Genomic DNA, 14191 nt, shown 5'->3' with positions numbered 1-14191 from the left:
CCATTTCTTTCATAAGCTTTCTATACTTTTCAGTGTATAGATTTTTCACCTCTTTGTTTAGATTTATTCCTGGGTATTTTATGGTTTTTAGTGCAACTGTAAATGGGATCGATTCTTTGATTTCTCTTTCCGTTGCTTCATTGTTGGTGAATAGGAATGCAACCGATTTCTGTGTGTTGATTTTATATACTGCAACTTTGCTGAATTCATGAATCAGTTCTAGCAGTTTTTTGGTGGAGTCTTTTGGGTTTTCCATACAGATTATCACGTCAGCTGAGAAGAGTGAAAGTTTGACCTCCACCTGGCCGATTTGGATGCCTTTTATTTCTTTCTGTCAGTTTTTCCCTTTTGAGAATGATATTAGCATTGGGTCATTCATATATGGCTTTTATGATCTGGGGGTATGCTCCTTCTATCCCTACTTTCTTGAGGGTTTTTATCAAGAAAGGATGCTGTATTTTGTCAAATGCTTTCTCTACATCTATTGAGAGGATCATATGGTTCTTGTCCTTTCTTTTATTGATGTGATGAATCATGCTAATTGTTTTGCAGATATTGAACCAACCCTGCATCCCAGGTATAAATCCCGCTTGGTCGTGGTGAATAATTTTTTTAACGTATTGTTGGAGCCGGTTGGCTAATATCTTGTTGAGGATTTTTGTATCCATGTTCATCAGGGAAATTGGTCTGTAGTTCTCCTTTTTAGTGGGGTCTCTGTCTGGTTTTGGAATCAAGGTAATGCTGGCTTCATAGAAAGAACTTGGAAGTCTTCCTTCCATTTCTATTTTTTGGAATAGTTTCAAGAGAATAGGTGTTAACTCTTCCTTAAATGTTTGGTAGAATTCCCCTGGAAAGCCATCTGGCCCTGGATTCTTGTTTTTTGGCAGATTTTTGATTACTAATTCAGTTTCAGCGTCTTTTTTTTTTTTTTTCCAACGTTTATTTATTTTTGGGACAGAGAGACAGAGCATGAACGGGGGAGGGGCAGAGAGAGAGGGAGACACAGAATCGGAAACAGGCTCCAGGCTCTGAGCCATCAGCCCAGAGCCTGACGCGGGGCTCGAACTCACGGACCGCGAGATCGTGACCTGACTGAAGTCGGACGCTTAACCGACTGCGCCACCCAGGCGCCCCAGCGTCCTTTTTTTTTTAACTGTATTTTGAAATTGATCTTACCCTGTAAAATAAAAGAATTTTTGTGGTATATTATAATAAAACTATTGACAGAATCACTAGTACTTCCATAAAAATTGTGGCGGATGGCCTCCAAAAGATCTACTTCCTTTGGCATATCTCATAGCTAATGTATTTTTTTCCTATTCTTACTATTTTTTTTCTTCTTTTTTCCTCTTAGATTGTACATTGTAAATCATTACTACTTCATTAGGTAAACCCAAATATCCCTGCTGATATTCCTGGTAACTTGTACTGTTAACTCTTTAATGTAGTCCCCATTAGATCATAATTTCCTGTGGACCACTTTTTCATATCATTGTCATTTTTATCACTCATCACCACTTCATCATTTACTCGGACCTGTGGAACAGAAACTAGAAAGAACGTGATTCATCTAGTAAACTCTTACTAAAGTCTGGAGCTTTGTACACAATATACACACAAAAGGAGGGACCTGGCTTCTGTGCATTGGAAAGTTCATAGTCCAATAGGGGATCTTAGCCTAATTTCTAAATTCTTGGTCTAAGTCTAAGATGGCCACTCGGATGAAGGTACTAAAAGTTATATTCTGGCCGCAAGCAGACCCTCTTCTAAACTCAAGTCTAGCTCTTACTTTACCTCTGCACTTGAAGGTCTCCCAGACATTTCATGTTCAGCATCTCCCTCAAATCTCCTCACCTAACATTGCCTTCTCAGTACATCTTATGACCACCTACTCAATGGCTCAGGCCAGACAGCTCAGGGTTGTCTTTGATTCCTCTCTCTTCTTTTTTTCCTTACATCTAATCAGTTGCCAAAGTCCTGTTGATTAAACCTCACAAATATGTCTCAAATTTATCTACTTGTCTTCATTTTCATTACTTTCTTCCTAGCCCAAGCCATGGTCATCATGCCATATTCTCTTGGCTGAGTAATTTTTGTCTCTTTCTGGCACCTTTAAAAGATTTTGTAAGACTCAGTGTGATTGTACCTACCTTTTCACTCCGTGCTGGAGTAAAAGCTAGAGTAAAAGCTCCATGCCTGGCAGGCATTATGTCTATCAGTGAATGACCAGAACCTACCATACTTGGTACATATTAGGTTCTTAATAAGTAGATAAAGAACTGGAAGACTAAATAACGAATTATGCTATCAAATCAAAGGTCTTTAAAATGTCTTATGTTTCATCTGTCAAAGTTGATGATATTATAGTTCCTTAAGAGATGCAATTCTGTGAAAATTGTCCTTACTATTTCCATGTTGAACACATGAAATGTTTTGGTCACCAAGACAATGTAATTTATTTACTTATCAAATGCATATTTGCTGAGCCTCATTCTGTATAAGATACATACTTGTCTTTACAAGGCTCCCTAAAAGAAGCTGTAGTCTAGTAGAGGGGCTAAGGCCTGTAATATATGAGAGCAAGATAAGTGCCCTAAAGAATGCATGTTATTGGGGCACCTGGGTGGCTCAGTGGGTTAAGCGTCTGAGTTTTGGTTTTGGCTCAGGTCAGGATCTCACACTTTTGTGAGTTTGAGCCCCGTGTTGGGCTCTGTGCTGACAGTGCTGCAGACCCTGCTTGGGATTCTCTCTCTACCCTTCTCCTACTCGTGCAGTCTCTGCCTTTTCAAAATCATAAACTTTAAAAAATTAAATAATATAAAAATAAAAGAATGCACATCATTGAGGACATTGTTTTTGTTACAAGTGACAAGACTCCAATAAAGTGAGTATATACAAAAGGGAAAATTACTGGTTCAGGTAATGGGGATGTTGTCCAGTATTCACGCTTACTTGCACCTGCTCTTGTCTCTGAGTCACCTGCTTGACAGCTTGATCTTTCAACCTTTCTTTCTATGTGAGACTGGAAATCTAGCCAGCTCTATATTCACTTCATTTCACATAAACAGGAAGAGGAGAAAAGATCCCCAGCCCCCATTCCCTGACTGATTCCATGCTGTTGGGAAAATTCCCAAGGGAAGACGCTGATTGACCTGATTTGGGTCACACCTATTGACTAGCTGCTGCAACAGGGCTATATTGTGGGAAGGTGGGTGGGGAAGTAGAGTTTGACAACCTTTTATAGAACTATATAATTGAAAGAAGGGATGAGAGTTTCTGATTTTGGATATGCAGTTATCAGAAAAAGATACCAAGATAATGAGAAGGGAAAAAAATGAAAACAATGTGTACTCTTGGAAGCATGAATGGAGGGAAAGGAGAGTTTAGAAGAGTGAGGGGAGACAGGGGGAGAGAATATTTCTTATAGGAGCAATTCAGTAAAATCTGAGTCTTAAAATAATAAATGAGCATGAACTTTTGAGGACTGAGAAGAGCATTTGAGAAGGAGGGCCAGTACCTGCTGGACAGAAGAGTTCAGTGTATATATGGAAGTAGAGACAGAAGCCAGGCTGCGGAAGATGGAAGACTGCAAAAGCATGCTTGTGCCAGCTTGTGGGAGAACTTTGACAGGACTTTGAAATTAATATTTTAGTCCGTGTGAAGCAGAACAGTAACATCCAAACCATCCTAAAAGAAATCAATCTTGTAGACTTTTGTGGGTTGAATTAGCTGACAAAGTAAAGGAAGACCTAACAAGAAGTTCTTCCAGTAGTCCAGGTGAAAAATCTGGAGGATCTGACTGTATTGAGAATAATACCAAAACTTAAGCAGAACTTTTTATTGGGCATTACTGGATATTAAATCCGGTTCACAGTATGTCTCGATGTAACCGTGATATATTAATGATGGTTGCCATCCCCCTCTTATTTCCCCACTCTTGAAAGCAACATTATGATGATACACAAATCAAGTGGTATATGTATCTGTTTGGTACTTTAGCTCCTATTAATGATGTGAAAAAAAATAACCACCATGTACTCAGCACACAAATAAGTAATTTGGTGTTTTCTCAGGAAAGAAAACTTTCAAAAGGAGGAAAATCTACTGCCAAATAACTCAACACCTCCTGCAGAACCACAAGATGTGGAAGAAAGTCATTGAAGAGGAACAGCGGTTGGCGGGCATAGAGAGTCAATCCCTGGACCAGTCACCCCAACAGCATTCCTCAGAACAGATCCAGGCCATCAGGGAAGAAGAGGAAGAGAAAGGGAAGCCAAGAGGAGAGGAGATCCCAACCCTGAAGCAAAACCAGTGACGATGGATATAATGAGCTGTGTTTCCCAACAGAGTGACTTGTCACAGACTCTTTTCAAGCCAGCACAACACTTAGACACAACACTGTAGAAATACAAGAAGATGGGCAAACAGCTATTGCATTTGGGAATTCTTCGCATTTTATGTGTTTATTTTTACAGTGAGGTACATTGTTAAAAACTCTTGCTCGGAGAAGCTTTCACATTTGCAACACCAGCTTCCAAGGATTTTTTTTAAGGAAGAAGTATATATGTGTGTGTGTATATAAGCTCGCACGTAGATACATGTAAAACATATTCACACACATACACGCACATGCACACTGAAAGCCAGGGTTACTGGCTCCACACTTTAGTAACATTCATATTAAGATATATAGTGGTCACTGTGATATAGTAAGTTATAAAGGAAAAAAAAAAAGGAAAACAATTCACAGAGGAAATGGGGCGGCTTAGCAGGGAAACAGTGCAGTGAATGTAAGTTACCAACTAAGGAGCTTTTGCTCTTAGTACTGACAGATGAAAGTTCCAGAGCATTATTTGAATTCTTCTACATCCTGCCGATATCGTGTGTGTGTGTGTGTGTGTGTGTGTGTGTGTGTGTGTGTGTGTGTGTGTGTGACAGAGAGGAGAGAGAGCATGCTTGTGTGTATGTATGTGCTTATGTCAACAGAGATTTTTATGGTTTTAGTCATTCATAGAATAGCTGCAGCAGATGACTCAGCACATCTGAACAAACGGAAGGCAGTTCACTCTGGAGTGTCTGAGAGGCAGCCATTCCAAATGCCTTCCTCCATTTAGCTTCAGTCCAGGGCCCTCTGAAGAGGGAGGGTATTCACAGGCTGGTGAGAGGGCCACGGGATTGGTACTATGCTAATGCACCACTTGGAGGCACTCTATCGCCGGCCTTAAACCTGGAAGACTGAGGCATTTTCCAATCTGCTTGCCTAATGAATGTATAGGAGCTGTTTGTCTGTGAGTATGTCTGTCACTCACGTAAGATCAAATCAACTATTTTTAAGGGGATGGCATTCTTTATATATAAACACCTAAGAAGGGGCTGAAGTCCGATCTTTTAATTAGGTTAGAATTCTGAAAAGTTGCCAGAGGAGACTTGGGGGAATTGCTCTTCACTCTTCACGGTGACCTTCCATGTCTTAAATATGCTGCAAAATGTGTGATAGAAAAGAAGAAAAAAAGGCAAACAGAAACCCACTATGGGACATATAACGAGAGATGAAGGGGGAAAATTGCAACCTAGGGTTTGGTGTTTGTTGACGTAGTGAAAGCCTGATTCTGGGCAACTGTTGAAGATTGGCTTTGGGTGGTGAAGGTCCCACTGACAACAACCTTGTTGTGGTGTTCCACGTGCCGTGGGGTAAGGTAGCTTCTGTCTGCAATCTGGCCCATTGTCATGTTTCTTTTGGCAGGGAAAATTATAGAGGGAATTTTGGGTACTGGGCCTATTATTGAAAGTCTTTTTTTTTATTTGTTCATCTACACTTGTTTATGCTGTGAGCCAAACCTTATTTAAAAAGTTGATACTCACTTTCAATATTTTATTTCATATTATTATATTTGTCATGAATAGTTATCTTGATGTAAATATAAAGATTTTTTTTTTGTTTCTGTAGATAGTAAACTCTTTTTTTTAAAAAAGGAAAAGGGAAACATTTTTATAAAGTTATATTTTAATCACCATTTTTATACATTGTATCTATCTCCAAGCCCAGTAAGAGAGTGATGAATCATTTGCACGGAGGTCTAAGGACAGCCACATATCTACCTATTCTAATTTAAATGATAATCAGATAGTTATTTTATGCCAATTAAAGGAAGATGCCACAAAGAATGTTTTTTCCTAGGAACTTTGAACTTTTAGGTCACTTTGGGGTTCATGTCTCCCAAAGAGAAAGACTTGCATAACCAATACTGAATTTTTATAATTGGTATCCATTTCTTGCCAATGTTTTTTGGTTATAATTCCTCCTTCAGTACTATGTACAGAAGAACTTGTTCATCAATGAAACGATCTTAGCTTCTAAGTTAACCTTGATGGTGATTTCTAATTTTTCTTTCCTCTGAAGTCATAGCAAAGAGTGTTTACATTAAAAATGCTTTTGTTTCTCATAAATGAATATTCTTCCTTTCCAAAGCAGTGATTTTACATTAACCTATGGCATTTTTCAAATAAGGCAAACATAATATAATCGAAAGTAAACACAATTTCAGGGCAGATTTCCCATTAAGTAGGAAAATATGAAAAAGGATCAAATAGATGCAGACTCTGCTTCAAAAATGAGAATAATTTCATATTTTTGTGTTAACACTAGGTCTTCACTATTCAGGATTTATTGAGTTGTTTTCCATTTTCTTAGTAATGCTTTTGTGTCTCATGTTTGCAAAAATTACTGTGAGTCCAATGCATTTCCCCAGTGACTTTAACTGTTTTCCTTCCCTTGCAAATAAGAGAAGAGGGGGAAAAAATGTGCTCGTTTATCTCTTGTACCTAATTACTTAAGAAAACAAATCTTTCCCCACTCTCCAAATGTCGTATGACAAGTGTCTAAAACACAGGTGAAAGTGAGCACAAATATAGGTTGTGGAGCAAGTAGTGTGACAGCAAAACAGTCACGAGTCTATAACTGTGTATTGGCAGGTGCTGCGTCAAAGCTGGCCAGTCTGGCTGCCAGAGTAGACGTCTTAGCAAATGACCCAGTTGTGTTTATTCTGTTTTAAAGTACCTGAAATAATGGTGGCCTAAGCACTTAGAACCTCTTCATTCCCAAATTGTGTTAATCAGTCCAGGCAGATTGATCACCTTTTTTTCTTCAAAAATCAGTTGCCAGGATATTACAGCTAAAAGTCCATTGAAATAAAAAAATAGAGATCAAGGATGACCCTTTCATACACATTCAGTACATCCCAAAGGATGACCAGGGGCATAGAAAGATCTTTTCTGCTGGCTATGTTCTCCCCCTCCTCGGTGACAGCAGTATTACTGTGTTCACTTCCAACTCCAGAGCTTATTCCCTATGGTGCCAGTGTGTTTGTTGCAATTTGCTACATTTTTATATGAGCCTATTTATAGGTGCCATTTAGGTAAACTCAGGTCTTTCAAATGAAGGAATCTGTAGCCCATTTAGGAAAAAGGATCATTGTACAGACAGCCATAAACCCAATGGGAGGAAAACTCGGAGCTGGTGACCTTGATGCTAGGGGTTGCTCTCTGTTAAGGAAAAGACCAGGTATTACTATGAGTGTCATCACTGTCATTTCCAGCATGCTATTATAATGTCCTTTCCAGGTATCCAACTAAGCCAACCTTTAGGATATCGTTTCCTTGGTGAGAACACCACTTTAGCTTTTTTCTAAACTATAAAATTTTATTTGTCATTTCTATAAGATTTGGTTTTCTCTCAGTAGATGAAGATAGTAGCACTGTACAAGGATAGATCTATACTAGTCTTCATCTGGCAAGTGAAGGAATGTCCTCATGTTTAAGAAAATACTCATTTTCTAAAAACAGAATACCCAATTCTATATGTTCCGTTTTGATCGACTTCCAGAACAAACCCCTAATTATTGCAATCCCAGTAAAACTAAAGAAAAGGGATTGTACGATGTGCAGACTGTTCGTATTACATGTATGTATTGTGATTTCCTCATGTCCCCTGCCTCTCTTGATTTGCGATTTCCCGACGTCCCCTGTCACGTGCCCAGAGAACTTTCTTTGAAGGTAAAAGCTGTGCAAGAGGCATGAGACTCAGGCCTATTCTTTGTTTAAATGGTGGAAAAATATAAATTATTTTCTAAGTAATAAAGATATGCAAATTATCATTGTAAATAAAGTCTAAAGTTTGAAATGACTGCTTTATATAAGTGATATTTGTGTGATGAACAATTCCTGACCAATGAGAAGTGACTGATCAAAAAATCATTTCTAGCCTACTTTGGGAGGTATTTTTGGTGCTTCGCTGTCAGTATGGGGATCTCCATTGTCCTCACCTTTTGAAATATTTCTAAAATAATAATGAAAACCACAGTAAGGATCTTACTGTCCTTTCTTCCATCCTAACCCTAAGTCCCACTTATTGCCTTTCCTGGTTTATATGCCACTTTGGAAATAAACTGTCTTTTCAAACTGGTAGAAGCCTCCAGTAAAACCAACTTTTGTAAGCTTTCATAGCCTGGGGTAAATCAAGATTCTCCTTATTCTAGGGATTCTCAGCTCCTGTGTGTGGAAAGAAAAATATCAGTAAAATTTCAAATGCTCATAGGTTACCTCCAGACCATTGATATCTAAAATATCTGTATACTTCGAAACCAAACTGAGTTTCTTTCATTCACCTTCGCTCCTAACAAGCAGCAAAATACTTTATGATCGTTGTTCTAGGTCATTCATTTCTCTTGTGATTTTTCCATGAAAGGAAACTGAATTTGCTGATACTGTTCGTCTGTTTTTCTAATCTGTTCAACAAAATTCCACCATAAGATTAGGAGACCAATTAGCCGTTTTAAGCGAGGAGCATTCCAAAATTAAATTACTCTTAGAACCTCTAATCAGGGCAAAATATGCAAGTTTTAGGTCCACCTGTATTCATATCAGTTTGTTCCTCTAGTAAATACTCAAATTCTTATTGCATATTTGATTGATTGCATATTCAGTGCATACAAGCACTGAATTAATTAAACTATAAACAATGCATTCAGCAACCTAAATTGAGGTTTGCATGGTATTTATAATGTTTAGCACTAATAATCCATGATCAGAGAAGAACAGATTTTTCAGTCTATATTACATACCATGGCAATTTGCGTATCACCTCACACATTTCATTTATTACCATGCTGCAACTTTACCTTACCTAATGGTGCTTTTACCTACCTGAGTGATCTTTACATTCATACTATCACATCATTCAAACAGGTTAACAATGGTGACAAAAAATAATTAGGCATTGTCCTGCTAAATATGTTTAAAGACCCAAAACTAAACCTTAAAGCTTTATTATTTGGTGGAACTCCATGTTAACATCTGCAGATTCATAAATACTGATCCACCGTAAATTATTTTAGTACAGTAAGACTATAAATTATATGGAATTGTATAGAGATGGAAAACAAAATTAGCTTTTGCTCTGTGCTTCAGGTTGCAAAATGAGCCCAAATTTCCTATCTAAAGGTAGCAGGTTCTTCTCCATATTCTACTCCTAAGATTGGTTACTTGAAAGGCATTGGTATTCATGGATTTCTGCTTCCCTCAACAGAAGAGAAGTCAACCCTTCTTTTGATAGATAGTGAACATGTACCTGTTCAGAAAAGTTTCCTCATTGCTTCACATCAAGAAGAGGTTCTTTAAGCATGCAAATAATCCATTAAAAAAATGCTTCAGAGAGTAATATTGTCATCGTATGTAAGTACTATCAAAAATATTTAAATTTGATATAGTTTTTGAAACAAAGCTGTTTAAAAGTTTTTTTGTTATTCAATTACAACAAAACTCACAAAATGACCTTCCATGGTAGAGAGACGCTAAATATATTGATAGAATTACAATTACTATTGTGTCATAAAAAACTGGAAAGAATATTTAATTATTTTTCTAATATCTCTCATGCCTCAGGGAGGAAATTGTTTTATGGCAGGTTCAAGAAATACATGAAATAGGGGCGCCTGGGTGGCGCAGTCGGTTAAGCGTCCGACTTCAGCCACGTCACGATCTCGCGGTCCGTGAGTTCGAGCCCCGCGTCGGGCTCTGGGCTGATGGCTCAGAGCCTGGAGCCTGTTTCCGATTCTGTGTCTCCCTCTCTCTCTGCCCCTCCCCTGTTCATGCTCTGTCTCTCTCTGTCCCAAAAATAAATAAACGTTGAAAAAAAAAAAAAAGAAATACATGAAATAGATAAAAATAAACTTAGTACCAATAATTTAATTAGATGAAATGCACAAATTATAGCCTGAGTTTTTCAGACTTGTCCAGAAAAAAAAGGAATGTATTATCCAGCAATTTTTCATGGATTAGATTGTTTTAAAGTAAATGGTCTGTTAATGTAGATTATATTTTAGTAAATTATAACACTGTTAAAAAGCCAAATACGTTATCTTCATTACTAAAAATAATTAAATCTTATTAATCTTGACTTTCACAGATGAAGCACTGACCAGGCAATAAACTACACCCACTACTTCATCTACCAAGACTGATCAAATGGTAGGTCGGAATTTGAAATTCATTAACAGAAACATAAATTTTTAAAAATCATGTTAAAGCTTTACTGCTTTAACTAAAATTTCAGTGTCAGTAAAAGTACCTATTTCAAATGAAACAAATTTTAGCAGGGAATTCTTCCTTTCCTCTTTAAAAAAAAAAGAAAGTCAAACTCATAGGAGAAAAGTGTGACTTCTCTTCAGTTTTACTTCTCTAACTCAAAATAGTCAAGGAAAAGTGATCAGAAATTCTCCGCCATAATAAGGAATAAGAATACCCTTCACCTAAGTTACAACTCTCCACACCCAGTTTCATTGTGCAGTCCATGGTACCAGAAAGCAGAAAAAAAAAAAAAAAAAAAGGTTATGGATCAGGAGTGAACACAACATAAAATGTGAAGGATCATGCCAGCACACCCCTCCATCTTTGTGATAAACCAATTTAGTTATCAGTTACTCTTGAGTAAAGACACTTAATGGATCCATATTTCAGCCCTGACTTCCATTATACAGTCAGCACGTACACATGCTTTGGAATGTGAATTAGCCCTTAGAACTTAGAAACTGCTGCTTGAGTACCTTTTGATGGGAAGGACTTTTTTTTTTCTTTTAATTCTAGTAATTTTACTCCCTATATAATAGCAAAATATTTAGATGATTTAATGTAAAATTAAAAGTAGTTGTTTAAAGATGTTTTGTGTATATAACTTGTTGGTTAGAATTTTCCGTCAACTTTCTTTTGAAAATTAACTGGTTATTTTTATGGCTTAAAAACTCCTATCACATATTATGTTTTAGCTAGTTATAAGCATAAACCCGTACTATAGTGTTGCTATCTTTAAATAATAATCCTAATTACCTATATATTACCTGTTAGTGGGGTTTATTGGCTTGACATTTAGTGTATATTTATTCATTAGTTTTTTTATATAATCACTATTTTTTAATATTCTGTCAAATATCTGCATGGGATTTTTACCATACTGTGTTTGCTTAACTGGTGGTTTGCTTTTGTTTTTGTTTTCCATTTGAGTGTCAATTCATTTCTTGATATATTCTCACAGAAGTATGCATACCATTTTTTGCTCCAACAAGGACAGTTTGTCAGTTGATGAGCACTGGAAATAAATATCACTGAACCCACCCACCCCTTGATATTTCTTCCTAAAGATTTTGGTCATGCAAATCAGAAAATGAAAAATCGGTGCTTTTAAAAATATTCAAAACTTTCAGTGCAAAACAATGAGTAAGAATTCTTCCTGGCTTTCTATCGTAATATTTGTATATGCAACTGAAAGAACTTTAATTTGAATGTAGAATATTTTTGGTTTGGGCTGATTTGGTTAATTTGATTTGGTTTTTGGTATTGAAATGGATTTCTGATTCCCGATGGAACAGTTGTTCTGATCAGTCATTATTTCTTCCTTTTCCTAAGAAGAAAAAAACAAACAAAAAAACTGCCATTAGAAAGTTTATATTAGTAAGTCCCAAATATTTGACTTTGTAGGGTATTTGCAAACCAGAGAGTATTACATTAACTTAATTTAGTATTCCTGAAAAGCAATATTTTCAAATAAGTAGCAACCAAAGTAACAGTATAGGGAATGTCTTTTGCACATGACAATTTTTAACAAGGTAGTTCTTACCACTCTCAACTGAACGTGTTTATTAACAACTCTCCAAATTTATCAACTTTTAGAAACCCAAGAGTGAAGCATTGGACTTAAGGGATCATTTTGCAATTGAAGTAAATCTTGTCCTTACACCTGTATCTCACACTTAATACATGTAGCAATACTTCGTATCTTCCTATCAAAATTATTTGTTAAGTGATTTAGTTAATGGCTGATAAATATTTTGTAAAACATAAAATTGTACAGAAAAAATATTAATTTGTATTTATTTTTATTATTTTTTAGCATAGACACTATATTGATGCTCCTTTTTTGCCAGAATTACTGGAAGTGCCTCTTGATTATATATATATATATATATATATATATATATATATATATATATATATATATATATATATATATATAAAAATATTACAGTAAACATATACTCAAAATTATTAGAATTGTGTCACAGATGATCAATGTGGATGTTACAATGTGAAAATAATGTATAATATAAATATAATTCTGTGGTATTATGTTTGATGTAGTTATTTGTACAATCCAAGCCCTCCGTCCAGTTTTGAACGCATCCTTCCCTCTCATATCCAAATGCAGTGGTTTGTGCCCAGCTATACATGCTATAGTGAGACATCTGCTGGACTCCTACAATTCCTAAGGACTCCTGGGGGCTTTTTCCCCCATGGTCACATTTCCTTGCCTATTGCTGATGAATTCTTAGTTTCATCTCTCTGTGACTAAGCTGTGTTCTTTGTCTAATCAAATAGTTAACACCATAATCAACATACCTAGATTTCTGGCATTCAGCTGCAGAGTTCTATAAAATAGCTCTGCCATTGATCCTATAAATACTACAATTTGTCCTATACGGATTGTCTGTTGATGCCTAATACATGGGATATTTGGTTGTACAGACTCAGAATAATTTTTGTTCTGCATCTTTGAAAGCTTTTAAGAAAACTGAACGATTCAAAACATTCAGAGTGTTTTAACTAGCTCAAACATACAGTCTTCAGACAAAAAAAAAAAAGCAAATGTGATTTTTATCCACAGTTTCCAAGGAATTAATTCTTTAAGCTACACATACAGATTTCCCTCATTCCCTGTTAGGCAAAATCCCTGCTCCTAAACTTGGTATATTTGTAGCTTTCTTCACTTTGGCCCCAAACTATCCCTCACCAAAGGAACTAACCATCTATCATTTGTATTTCTGTGTCTTAGGCAAGTTATTATCAGTGGAGTATTTACACACACTGTATACATATATTTTCTTTCTTTTGTATACACACACAAAGTTCCAATCACAGACAGCACAAAAGGGCAGAAGATTGACAGTATCTTCTTGAGTTGTAAACTTTATCCCTCTCCCAAGGCTTTCCTTTTACAGTGATGTCCTCAGTGGAAAGGAAGCAATAGCTGGAAATTCCAGTCCCAACCTTCATCTCCTTCCTGCAACTAGGTGCTATCAAAACTGTTCGTAGGTAAGTAAATGTTCATTTACATGGTTGGGTAAGAGAAGTGATGATAGGTATCTTCTAATGGCTCCTGAGATTCAGCCCAGGGCAAAGGGATGACCATAGCCACTGCCTTGGAGATCAGTTTAGTGTGTCCTGGGTCAGCTCTACAGATCACCCCTATGCCTGCTGAGCCATGTGAGGTGGAGCTCGGGATATGGGTACACCCCAACCAGTGAAAAGAAAAATGAAATAAAATCAGTTCTTAAATAATTAGAAACTCTTCTGCTTATTAGGATCGATTTAAGCTTATTTAATCCTGAAGCTACTTCAGGTCCTGATCATTCTTTCTGACATCATTGCTGGCTTTATAAAGGAGCCCAAGGTCCACTTCTGGTGAAATTTGTCAGATTTGAAGAATTATCAGGCTGCCCATGCTGGCTGAGATCTTTTGGGCTATTGGGGCCAGTTAGAGCTGGATGGGCATAGGGAGAACATATTGGTTCATACTTTGTGCTTACTCTGTCAGTTTGACTGCCTTTTCCCTGTAAGATGCCAAAGGTGAATTCAGAGAAGTCCT

At 36.8% G+C, this 14191-nt stretch overlaps 1 protein-coding gene across 3 annotated transcripts in view; it reads left to right on the top strand.

Moving 5' to 3' along the window:
• Positions 1-8182, top strand: part of PDE3A (phosphodiesterase 3A) — a 315627-nt gene extending 307445 nt beyond the window's left edge. For all 3 annotated transcript variants that reach the window (XM_086713941.1, XM_025930318.2, XM_086713942.1), the window contains one exon: positions 4074-8182. In XM_086713941.1, the coding sequence (XP_086570067.1) occupies positions 4074-4315 (242 nt within the window). In that variant the 3' untranslated portion in view covers positions 4316-8182. The remainder of the gene's footprint in view (positions 1-4073) is intronic.
• The last annotated feature ends 6009 nt before the right edge of the window (positions 8183-14191 follow it).

Source organism: Puma concolor, chromosome B4 (genome assembly GCF_028749965.1).
Source record: "Puma concolor isolate L17-30 chromosome B4, mPumCon1.1.hap2, whole genome shotgun sequence".
Taxonomy (NCBI): Eukaryota; Metazoa; Chordata; class Mammalia; order Carnivora; family Felidae; genus Puma; species Puma concolor.
Note: the sequence above shows the minus strand (reverse complement) of the source record. Positions and strands in the feature narration are given on the sequence as shown.